This window comes from Amaranthus tricolor, chromosome 16, assembly GCF_026212465.1.
Source record: "Amaranthus tricolor cultivar Red isolate AtriRed21 chromosome 16, ASM2621246v1, whole genome shotgun sequence".
Lineage (NCBI taxonomy): Eukaryota > Viridiplantae > Streptophyta > Magnoliopsida > Caryophyllales > Amaranthaceae > Amaranthus > Amaranthus tricolor.
The window spans coordinates 11,402,395-11,414,644 of NC_080062.1; the positions used below are offsets into that span (position 1 = coordinate 11,402,395).

The window sequence follows — 12,250 nt, forward strand, 5'->3', positions numbered from 1 at the left end:
ATGTCCATGTACTCCAAGATTTTCTGGGCCTAAAAACATTCCAGCCTTACCATTATGAATACCAAAAAAACAAGTTCCAGTTTCTTATGAATTGAATATGGCAAACAACTTGGAAATCTTAATAATTTTCATAATACAAAGTACTAACAGATGTTTAGATTTAAAAAACAATGATGAAAAGAGTTCCGTAGGCTCAAGGGCGGAGCTATTAGAAGGCGAACACTATTAATAAGGAATAATGTATTATAAATGTGGTATTTAGCACACAAATTAATTTTACTCTACCTTAGTAATAGACTAATAGCTGGCATCACGCATACACCCTATACGTCGAACAATTTTCGATCCCTCGCCTAAAGTCTTTGCTTAACCTTTGCTTTAGCTACTCCTAGTTATAATTTTCCAACAAATTGACGGGAAATATTTTATCCGGGTAATTAAACGACACAAAGTATCGCAACACAATCTCTATGAATTTAGGTCCAAAAACAGCAAAAGAAAAATAAGGTAAAAGTCAATAACACAGTAATCTATTGTTTTAGGTAAAAGAATCTTGTTCGTCGACAAAATCCAGAAAATCAAAACAGCATCAAAAGAAGAGGGCAGGAGAGAACGAAATTATACCCTGAACGAAAGAATTTTGCTTAGAACGACGATTAACTCGACGCTTCTTCTTATCAACGAGATCTTCAGACCTCACACAAGCAGATTGCTGCTGCTGTTGCTGTTGATGTTGTAATTGTTCAACAACCATCATTCCCAAAATACACTAAATTATAGAATAAAGCTCAAGTTAATTCAAGTAAGTAAAACAAATTGAACTATAAACAATAAATCTAAAACCAAAATTGGAAGAATATAGGTTAAACAAAAGGAATCTTCCGAAGAGGAAAAATTGATGGAATAAATGAGCGGGAAGAGTAAAAGAAGAGGTTGAAGGAAAGAACAAAGAATTTGAGAGAAGCCAGAGGTTGAGGAAAGAGTTTTGGGGTTAAATTTTACATTATTATTGTTAATTGTTAAATAGAAAAATAAAAAATTAATGGGATGGTAGATAGGAATCCTGTTTGATGGAGAGAGAATGGGAAGATGGAAAATCAAAAGTCGGGAGTAGTTTTTTTTAAGTAGAATAGAATTGGGTTAAAATTATATTAAATATGACGTTATGATTGGTCGGCGGTAAATTGTGCGCCGGCTCTTGGTTTCTTTATTATTCTCTCCCATCTCTTTAATTTGAAGCATTTTTTATTTTGATCTGTTCCATTTGATTTGCATCATTTTTATTTTTAAACAATGATCCATCACTTTCTTTTATTCTCATTCATACATTTTAACTCCCGTTTAATTTTATCCATACAATTCATTCAGTCTCTTTATTTATTACCACTTTCTTAAAAATCCTTCTCTTTCTCTTTGATTTAATCCTATCAAGATAAATGAGTAATTATTTATCTCTCTTTTTTACTCTTTCTTTTTAAGAAACATGTTATCTATCTTCTTTTTCCCCATTTGCCTTTATGAATTACTCCTATAAACAATGAATTATATACTCCCACCATTTTTTAAAACTTGTTCCCACAAGGATGATTAAGGAATTAATAAAACAGAATATTTTAGTTAATAGATATATTATTATATTGAATAATAAATGTCATATTTAATAGAGGAAAAGTGGAGACCGTAAGCAGTAAAGTAGATAAGATATGAGGACCACAATTATTAAAAAAATACTTTAATAAAGTTAGTAGAAAATATATAGGAATCATAAACAATATGAAAATATTAAAATGAAGTTGATGAAAATGTGGGAACTATAAGTGATATTAAAATATTAAAATGGGATGAATAAGGTTAATTATGCCAAAAAATTTTAATATATTAGAATGATTCTTTATGGGAACAACTTTTAGACGTGGAGTAATAATCATACATTATACTAAAAAGCTTGAAAAGTTCCAAATGTCACAACTAAACAGAGTTTTTTAAATCGAACTCATTTATTGGCTAAAGAAAAATGACATGTTATTTGATTTTGACCAATATCTGTACCATAAATGTATTTTTAACTAACATTGATTTAAAATTGAGTAAGTTAAACAATATAATATACTGCATAATATATAGTTAACAATTTCCAATCTTACAGAGTTAATGTATACATCATACATTATACTAAAAAGCTTGCAAATTTCAAGTGTCACAACTAAAGAAAGTTCTGCGAAATGGAAGTATTTATTGACTAATAAAAAATAACATAACATTTGATCTTATTCTTACCAATATCTCTACCATTAAAGAATCTTTGACTAGCAATTATTTATAGTTAAATTGAGTAAGTTAGAGAATATAATATACTACTTTTATGTAACATATTACTGACAAGTTTCAAAATAATAGAGTTAATTTATACAAATAACTGTTTAAATTGAGTATTTCTATTGCATAATATCTCTCACTTTATTTTATAAATATTATATATTTATATATGTCGATATTAAAAAAACCGTGCATTGCACGAGTTTCTATATCATACATTGTACTAAAAAGCTTGAAAATTTTCAAGTGTGACAACTGAAGTGTTATGCCAAATGAAATTGCTAAAGAAAAATGACATGACATTTATTCTTGAGCAATATCTCTACCATTAAAATATTTTTTACTAGCATTAATTTTATAGTTAAATTGATTAAATTAGAGAATATTATATAATGCATAATATATTGGTAATAATTGTCAAAATTACAAAATTAAAAGTATATTCGTCAACATTGAGTATTACTACTGAGTAATGTCTCTAATTTTATTTTTTAATTGTCATACGCTTACATATGTCGATGCTAAAAAATTCATACAATCATACAATTTAATAAAAAGATTGAAAAATTATGAATATCATCCTTATAGAAGCCCGTTATATGGAAAATTTTTATTGGTTGCTGTTGGCTCACATTGCAAATATAATCAATTAACACGTTATTTTTAGCCCTACCAAAAATTTATTAAACTGAATAACTTACCGTTTTAAAAACATAATAAATTGAATGGTTATTACTTAGATCGAGATATACAATCATCATATCATATCATACAATTTAATAAAAAGATTGAAAAACTACACATGTCATCCTTATAAAAGCCTTGCTAGATGGAAAAACTTTAGTAGTTGATGTTGGCTTACATGGCACATATAATTAAGCACATATAATTAAGTAACATGTTATGTTTAGCCATACTAAAAATTTATTAAATGAGTAACTTACCATTTAAAAAGCAAAAAAAATTGAATGATTATTACTTAGATTGATACATACAATTTATTAAAAAGATTGGAAAATTACACATGTCATCCTTATAAAAGCCCGTTAGATAGAAAAACTTTATTGGTTGATGTTGGCTTACATAGCAAATAAAATTAACTAACATGTCATTTTTAACTATACCAATAACTGATTAAACTGAATAACTTACCATTTTAAAAACAAAATAAATTGAATTATTCTTGCTTATATTAGCTATATAAAATAAAGGCAAAATTATAAGAAACCTAATCTATACCCCTTTTTTTAAAAAACTACCTTATGTAAAAGTTTTTGCAAAAAACTACCTTATATAATACAATTCTTTGCAAAACACTACCTTTTAACGGTTTTTAGCCTTTGACCTTTAAGTTTAGTCTTTGACTATCACGTGACAGTCACGTGACCCTTAAAAGGAGACCTTCTTGTTCATTTGATGAAGCTTCCATGGCTGTAAGTAATTCAAAGTAATTGGGATAATTTACAATATCCTAATCTGTTCATCATCATCATTTTCCCTCTCGGACACAAATTCAATGCTTCACTCCAATATTGAAGCTACAGCAATTGTTGCTTGAACCCATCAGAAAATATGGATTCTGATACGGGTACCCAATCCCATGCCTGTACCTAGGCCCGGTGTAGCCTTGATCGAATGAAATCATTGTTTGTTGGTGTTGATTTTGAGGTATTAATTGAGGATTTGGAAGGGAAAATGAGATTGGGTTAGTTTGATTAGAGGAACCTTCAAATGCAAATGGACATGTCAATTTTGAAGCAAGATTAGGATATTGTAAAGTATTTGAATCTGGGTTTAATGAATTTTGCCAATCTGTAGGGATTTGTTGTCTTTCAGGACTGCGGATTTTCTTCAATGGAGGTCCAGAAGAAGAACTTGCAGCCATAAAGCTTCATCAAAAACTTGCATCCATGGTTGCTGACATTGATTATCATGGGTATCTTTCCCTTTATCCCTATCCCACTTCATTTTGGCCATACTTTCAGTTTCACTCATCATTTGTTTGGCTTTTCTGGTTCTAGAATGTGCGGAGGAAATTCGAAAGAAGAAGAAGAAGAGAAGCAAGGTTAGGTGCACAGCAGGAGTGTCAACAAAAATCTAAGTTTGGAGAAGAAGGTTCATCAAATGAAGAAAAAGGTCTCCTTTTAAGGGTCACGTGACTGTCACGTGACGGTCAAAGGCTAAACTTAACGCTCAAAGGCTAAAAATCGTGTTTTGCAAGAATTGTATTATATAAGGTAATTTTTGCAAAAACTTTTACATAAGGTAGTTTTTTTAAAAAGGAGTATAGATTAGGTAGTTTCTTATAACTTTGCTTAAAATAAATTATTAATTGAATTTTGTCAGATACAGTAAATTTATCATTTTCAAAAATAAATACTTTGAATATTTTTATAAAACTAATCAACTAAAAATTTTGTTGCATCAAATGATATAAACAATGTCATATATGTATTTTAGCAATTATTATTTCACATTTAATATATAATGTGTTTATTACTATGTATCTTTGAAAATTATGTACATATATATCTTCATACTAAGAAATCTTTGCATTGGACGAGATTATATACTAGTATAGTTATAGTCATCGTTATTATGGTGTTATAGTATGAATAGTATGAATTATGATAATCACTCCAAACAGTTCATATATGTTGTCTTAATGTGGCTAATATTCAGTTTATTAGGGTGAACCAATCAACCACAACTCTAAAGTCTAAAGATCAGCTAACATTTGACTGTACGTGATCTTAGAATTAAAATGACTCATTTTGGAAATTAACCACTCTAATTTAAAATTCAAATGAGAGAAATATTAAAAACAATTAAGATCCACTAAATAGGTTGAGGTCATTGAAGACTCACAGTCTGATCTAAATACTAATGCTAGAGACTAATGCTCAAGACTTGTAAAGACAACCTGAACGTGCTGTTTTTGACACTCCAACCAAAGACACTCCGAAGCAAGTTCCAACCAGCTCTCTTAATGATAACACACCATCCATTCTAAGGAGATTCAAGATCCTCAAGAAAATATCATTAGTGATCCCGCAAAAGGTACACAAACTCGATGTTCTTTTAAAAACTTATGTGCATTTTCTGCTTGTATTTCTCTTATAGAACCAAAGGATGTCATGGAAGCTATAAAAAGAACAAAAGTGAATCATTGCAATGAAAAGTAATTTAAACGAGTTTGAAAGGAACAAAGTATAGGATTTAGCTGAAAGACCAAAAGATCACACATTCATTAGAATTAGATGAGTCTTTCAAAACAAACTAAATCAGAACGGAGATATCATAAGAAACAAGGTTAGTAGCTCAGTGCTGTAATCAAGAGGAAGGTATTGATTACGATGAAACTTTTGCGCATGTTGCTAGATTAGAGTCTATTCGAATTATTCTTTCTTTTGCTTCTTACATGAATATTAAACTATATCAAATGGATATTAAATGTGCATTTTTAAATTGCTATTTACAAGAAGTCTATTTTAAACAACCACATGGTTTAAAAACATTAATCCATCTAATCATGTATTTCAACTAAACAAAGCATTATACAGTTATGAACCCCTATTTATTGCCTTCACATCAAGTAGTACAATCTCTTTATTAACCCCCATTTGCACCGTCCTTTCCACTTGCCCATTTCAGAAACATTTCTTGTCCCTTTCTCTTAAGAACTAAATTCCGTTTTCTAAATTTCTTCAAGCATACAACAATGGCTCCTAAAAGAAAACTCATTTGTTCATCAAAGAAAAAGGAGAAGGATGAATCGTCTGCAAGGTCTTCTAGCCTTGAAAGTCCAGCACCTTCCATACCCTCTCCACTTGCTGCCCTCGAGGTACCCAAAACTTGGTTTGAAAACCACACAACTTTTGGTAAGTGGATCGATATCTTTGAGCATGGCTCTCTTTCTTTTGTTGATTTACTGGATTATACGTTCTTTGTTTTTAAGCATTTTGACATTGTTTCTTCTTTCATTGAATCCTCACCCGATAAATTATTAGACCCTTGCTCTATCACTTACCCAACTTTGGTGAAGATAGTCCTTTGCAACTTGTCTTTATCACAATAGATGGATTTTTTGCCTTAAGGAGTTTTGTAAAAGGCCAAGAAATCATAATTTCTAAGACCGTAATCAACGACTTGTTCAAGTTCACAAATCATCTTGATGATTCCACCCCAAATTCTGTGGCGTTTTAACATGCCAAGTGTAACAGTAGCGGCATTCAACAACAACAACAACAACAACAATAATAATAATAATAATAATAATAATAATAATGTAACAGCCTGAAGCTAACCAGATTGCATAATATGATCAATTATAACTAATGCGAAAGCTTAATACTTATATCAGGCTATTACGTCGATACTATAATCAACAACTTAAATGACTATATTATCCACTAAACATCTATTAAAAATTTTAAATACAAGAGTTTACAACATATGAAATATGTAAAGGAATTACATAAGAAGCATTTGAAAGGATTTAAAATATAATGAAGTTCTGCAAAAAATCCAGCAAAGTTTCTTTAGTAAATCGGATAATCCCAAATATCAATCTCTAAATCTGCCTCCCACCCGGATAGGTTCATAGAACAAAACCACATAATCAGCTTTTGCCGAATACACAATTATATAGATTAATTCAATGATTACATTTGTGTTATTGACTTAATTTGATTTCTTCGTTTTAATTATAAATCCTAAAAGAATAAATAGTGTCTTATTAATATTTTAATTCCTTTCACAACCGTTTAATCAGTTGTAGAGGTCTGAGGTCGTCACCCAAAAGTTTAATGCTTGCAAGCTGCCAAGCCAATTCCATATCCGCATGCCGCCTCAGGTTATCACAAACGTGCACTCTCACCTGGGGTCATAAAGAATGCCACCGCCCTGGATTGGTACTTTTCGTCTGGGTGTTGCCCACATTCTGCCTCTCATAGGTGGACCAACACATTCTATTCCGCCGGAAAGCCGGCTGGCCGAAACAATAAAGTTAGCGTTCCCTTACGGCACCAACCTTGGACTTTTCTTATTGTCTTTTGCGAAATACATTGCTTTCTTGTAATTCTCTACATTTGTTTATATCTTTTAATCACAGTTGATGCTTATTTACATTTCGTCATCAGACAGCTTGTGACTACTCATATTTGATCACTAAGCTTGTTTGTTCATGTCTTTTAATTATGACCCAAGAACAACATTCCCTTTCTTGAGCTCTTTATTAACATGCTTGAGTTCAAATATTTTATCATATCGACTTATACTTGACTATATTCTTTTATAATCAAGTTTTTAAAATTCACATGATTTCCTCGCGCATTCTACTTACCCAGTACCCATCATCTCAAGCAATTGTTTAAAGTTTTTGATTCAATGCTTCATTTAATCTTTCTCATATTTAACATTCAACCAAATAGTAATATATACATACTTGTAAACAAAAAGATACTTAACAATGTACACATAACCTTTATTTAAATTAGTAATTTGATGTAAAATTCATAATCATGCCAAAAGATAATATAACTAAACTCAATTTAATTTATAAATAGTATATCAACAAGATACTCAATCTAATCAACAAGTATACATAGATTATTTATTTAATTATCAACCAAAATTCACTTAAATAACTCTACTCCAAGTGCAACTCATTAAAACCAAATTTTATAATCTAACTATATAGCTAATATAATTCAACTTCATAATTCCATTTATAACATAAAGCCAAATTTATATTCAACATTTTGTCAATAATAAACTTCACTCAAAATCCCAAACTAGTATAATGAACTCACAATTCCAACTAACAAATATAACTTATGAGCTAATACAATTCAACTAACCATCCAAATTTTTAAAAGTTCAAATCCTTATCCCAAACCAAAACAATACAATTCATATTTCATACCCAGTAAGATCAACTAATAATCCAATCCAACAAAACACTTCATCATTTAAGTAACCAGCTCCTTATATCAATCTTAGTCAAATTTAATGTTCAGTTTATCCCCAATATCTTAAATTACATTACATTTTAAACTTAGGTTCTCGATTCATATTTATTCCCAATTCATACTCCTATTATTCTTTACTTTATAAATCCAACTTAATGTTTAACTAATCAACTAATTTATAATTCATTTCATTTTCAAAGTCTCTTATTCACCATCAAAGTCTTAGATATCATTTCATATTCGAAACTCGTACTCGTGTCTATCATCCTTAATCAACTTATCAAGATCTAACTTATATATATGTCCATTCATACTTATACATTGAAACACATTTTTGCAAATCAATTAAGCACGCTTCTTACATGTAATACATTCTAATTCTAATACAACAGTCCAAATCTAACTTTCCCCTTACAAGCCATGTGAACCCAAATACATCATCCACTTCATAAATTTCATTCTCCATACGCTTAACACACTAACTCCAAGCATTACTCATCACAACCAACCTATTTGTTTAATACATAAAGATATTTAACCAATTTTATAACTACTTTCATATACTAACAATTAAACTCAAAGTTCCAAAATAAACAAACTTAACTAATGATCCCAAAATAACGGATATAACTATATGAGCTAACTAACAAATTTACTTAAATATCTATTTTGAATTATCATCAAGTCATAATCCAAAGAAACCAACCTCAACTCAACTTACTCAAATTCATGTTCATACAATTCTTCATAGTATCAATTTATACTGAAACTAATATTTGTGATTCCAATTGATCATTAACTTTATTAATTCCAAATCCTTATTCCAATTTCACTTCATGTTCTCAAGTCAAACTAAGAACTCTTCTTACATTTCAAGACCTACCAACAATTCAATCCCATTTACCATTTCTTTAAAATATTCTCAATTAAACCCAAGTTGAAACAAGACTTACTACATTTCCACATTCAATTCCAATTATCAATTTCGTCACTTAATGGCTACAACAATGTAGTACAATTCTCTTAAAAATTAACACTTCTCTAAATAGATTTGAAAAGTAAATAAATATAGCACATAAATTCAATGCAAATCATTTTTGTGGGTGTGTACCTTAAGAGCAAGATATATGAAAATGAAATAAGGGCAGCTCCGCTTTGGTACTGTCTGTGTCTGAGTTTACAAGTAACCAAAAGAATTACTAATTAGGTAATTTAACAAGAAAAATTAAATCATCAATATAGTAAAGCCCTAATTTAATATAGGGTTTAAAAAATTCGGAAAAATAAGTGAAAGTCATTAAAATTAGAATAACATTGAAATTGAAATTGTTAAGATGAATATGAATAATCAAATCAAGATTGATTATAAAAACAAAGGAATTAGAAGGAGTACCAAGTTGAAGATGGAGAACCATGAGATGAGGAACAAAGATGAAGATATATGAACAGAGTTTTGACTCTGACTGGTGGTGAATCTGATGGAACAAGGGTGGTAGACATCTGCTGGCCGGTGTTGGCGATGACCGACGCGTGACAGGGAAATGGAGTGAGGAGGTGTAAAATGGCGATGGTTGTGGTGGTTCAAATGGTGAGGCAGCGGAATGGAGTGAGGTTTAAATTATTTCAGATTTCAGAAAGGAGAATGAATGGATTAAATTAGGTAGAAGAAGAAATAAAAAAGAAGAGCTTAGCATGAGTCGATAAATACCATGCGTGTCTCCAAGGTAATTTTTTTGATTTTCCTTTTTCTTTTTTTTAATTTTACAAATTATTTAAAGACAACATAACAATTTAATTAAAATGAGATTATTAAACTTAATTTAAACCTTTGATCAAGGTGCTTAAATTGTGCCTGTTACAAATAATGTCTAATAAAATAATATTGCGGAAGTCTCAAAATGTCAAATTGGTTAAAATGCCAAATCATAAAAACTAAATCTGTTTAAATAATAAAATAGTAAGATATTAAATTTGATAAGAAATATTTTTTTCAAAATAAAAAGAGATACATCATCATCAAGTCACCATGAAATATACAAAAAAGTAGCTAAGTTCTCGATAAATCATAAATGCTGGAGTTTGAATCGAAACCTAAAGCTAAACCTTCCTGCAAACTACTGCCACCCATAAGACGGATGACAGCTGTTTGAACTGGAATCAGTACTTAATGTCGAGTACAAACTTCTCAAAAATGTAATACTATGACAATCATAATATATTCACAAGATATGCAAAGTACATGTCAAACCTCGATTTCAAGTTCCCCGATTCTCGGTTCTCATTTTCAGTTCTCGGTTCATGCAATAGATCTATTGAGACCCAAATCACATTTGCATAACACACATATTAATGCTCTCTGATATATGTAAAGATCTGGCTAGAGGAGGAACATTGTAACATCCCGCAAAAAAAAAAAAAAAAAAAAAAAAAAAAAAAAAAAAAAAACTCAGATCGTTAAAAAGGGGGATTGCTCCTTTTTAAGAAGAATTGGATAGGACCCGAGTCAAACCAAGATGTCATGAAGGTTGGTAAAACGAATTTTTGTTTTAAAGTAAAACCTTGCGGATCGTGTTCTACTAGAGTTATTATAAGTCACTTAGCGATATAAAAGTCTTAGCAGCGGATAAAGACATAAAGTCAAAAGTTTAAGTAATACAACTCGAGAACGAAGTCGCCTCTTTAACATAACACATTCCTTAAAACTAAGTAATAGTTCAAATTATAGTCCTCCGTACTCTATCTGTTTTATTCTGCAAGTGTAATCCTCACTCACCAACCTGCAACTTAACTCACTGCTAGTTATTAACCCCGAAAGGAAAAACAACATCATCGCAGGATCGTTAAGATCAAAGGTACACGTCAGCAAAACATCTCTTATAATATTAAACACCATAACATAAAACAAAAATAACAATCTATCATACGTCGGCTACGGTTTAATATTTACTTTTAAATAAATTTCAAAATGATTCATTGAACTAGTCAGCCATACTATTGTACTTTCCCAGCCATATTGCTGTATCAAACCCCAAACTTCAAGGATGAGACAATACATTAGGGGAGCTAACCCCTAAGCAAGTCTCTACCATAGACAACACACCTTACTTCGGTGCCCATGGTTAAGTATGCATACCCCCGCGGTGGCTCATAATTCCCCCATAAACCGCGAGTAAATTCTTTCCACCAATTGACGTCATACTACGTCTGCTTTATAGTTAATGAGGTCATACTACCTCTACTTGCCAGGTCATTGAAATCATATACCTTGATCAAGAAAGAATAGCATCATCTTCATACTTTATTCAATATACTATTATTATTATTCTTTATAACAACAACTCCACAATGTACAAAGTTTAATGCGTGTACGTACCTTAAGAAAGCAAAAGCAAAATCTTAAATGTACTTATCAACTTCCCCTCACGAATCGACTTCTTGCATGATTCAATCGTACATACGGGAATAAGCATATATTCACACTTTCTCAAACCTCAATCAAAGCGCACACACACACATTTAACATCAAGCCACTCTTGCAATCAATTCATGATCACACAACATACTTCATCATAACATAACATCAAATAAAATTCAGATTTAGTATTCTGTCCAGAACAGTATGTTAACACTGTCAAACTGAAATTTTGACTTCACTGTTGCGTCCAAAAGCGTCAAAACCCCCAGCTACCAATTTTCATAATTTATAATGTAATCTAAGTATTTTTAACCTATGTTCAAGCCAAAAAGTGCCCCCAAAACACATTTTTTTTTACCATTTTCCTAACGCTACTGGATTTGCCAAAATTCATCAACAAATGAATTCCAAATGATACATTGCCAATCAAATCTCAATGACCAATTTATATAATTCTTATGAACCATCTTTGAGATTAAATTCATTGTTCAACAATAATCTCTTTATACATATTTGTGTATATCTTTTTTTTCTAGCAAAAAATTAT

General features: G+C 30.5%; 1 protein-coding gene and 1 long non-coding RNA gene across 5 annotated transcripts in view; both read right to left on the reverse strand.

Annotated features, from left to right (window-relative positions):
• LOC130802703 (DIS3-like exonuclease 2) overlaps positions 1 to 1,126 on the reverse strand; it is a 7,924-nt gene extending 6,798 nt beyond the window's left edge. For 2 of the 4 annotated variants that reach the window (XM_057666739.1, XM_057666737.1), the window contains exons 1-2: positions 625 to 1,114; positions 1 to 29 (exon numbers count right to left, since the gene is read on the reverse strand). The exon at positions 1 to 29 is cut by the window's left edge and continues 312 nt beyond it. In XM_057666739.1, coding sequence (XP_057522722.1) covers positions 1 to 29; positions 625 to 757 — 162 coding nt within the window. In that variant the 5' untranslated portion in view covers positions 758 to 1,114. Of the gene's footprint in view, positions 30 to 624 lie in introns of all 4 variants that reach the window. The other 2 variants (XM_057666738.1, XM_057666736.1) reach the window with 1 other exon arrangement.
• A 4,541-nt stretch (positions 1,127 to 5,667) lies between these two features.
• On the reverse strand, positions 5,668 to 9,823 carry LOC130802101 (uncharacterized). The gene is made up of 3 exons (XR_009039731.1): positions 9,682 to 9,823; positions 9,400 to 9,459; positions 5,668 to 6,508 (listed from the first exon to the last, which is right to left on the reverse strand). It is a non-coding gene; the product is annotated as an uncharacterized LOC130802101 (long non-coding RNA).
• Between the last annotated feature and the right edge of the window lie 2,427 nt (positions 9,824 to 12,250).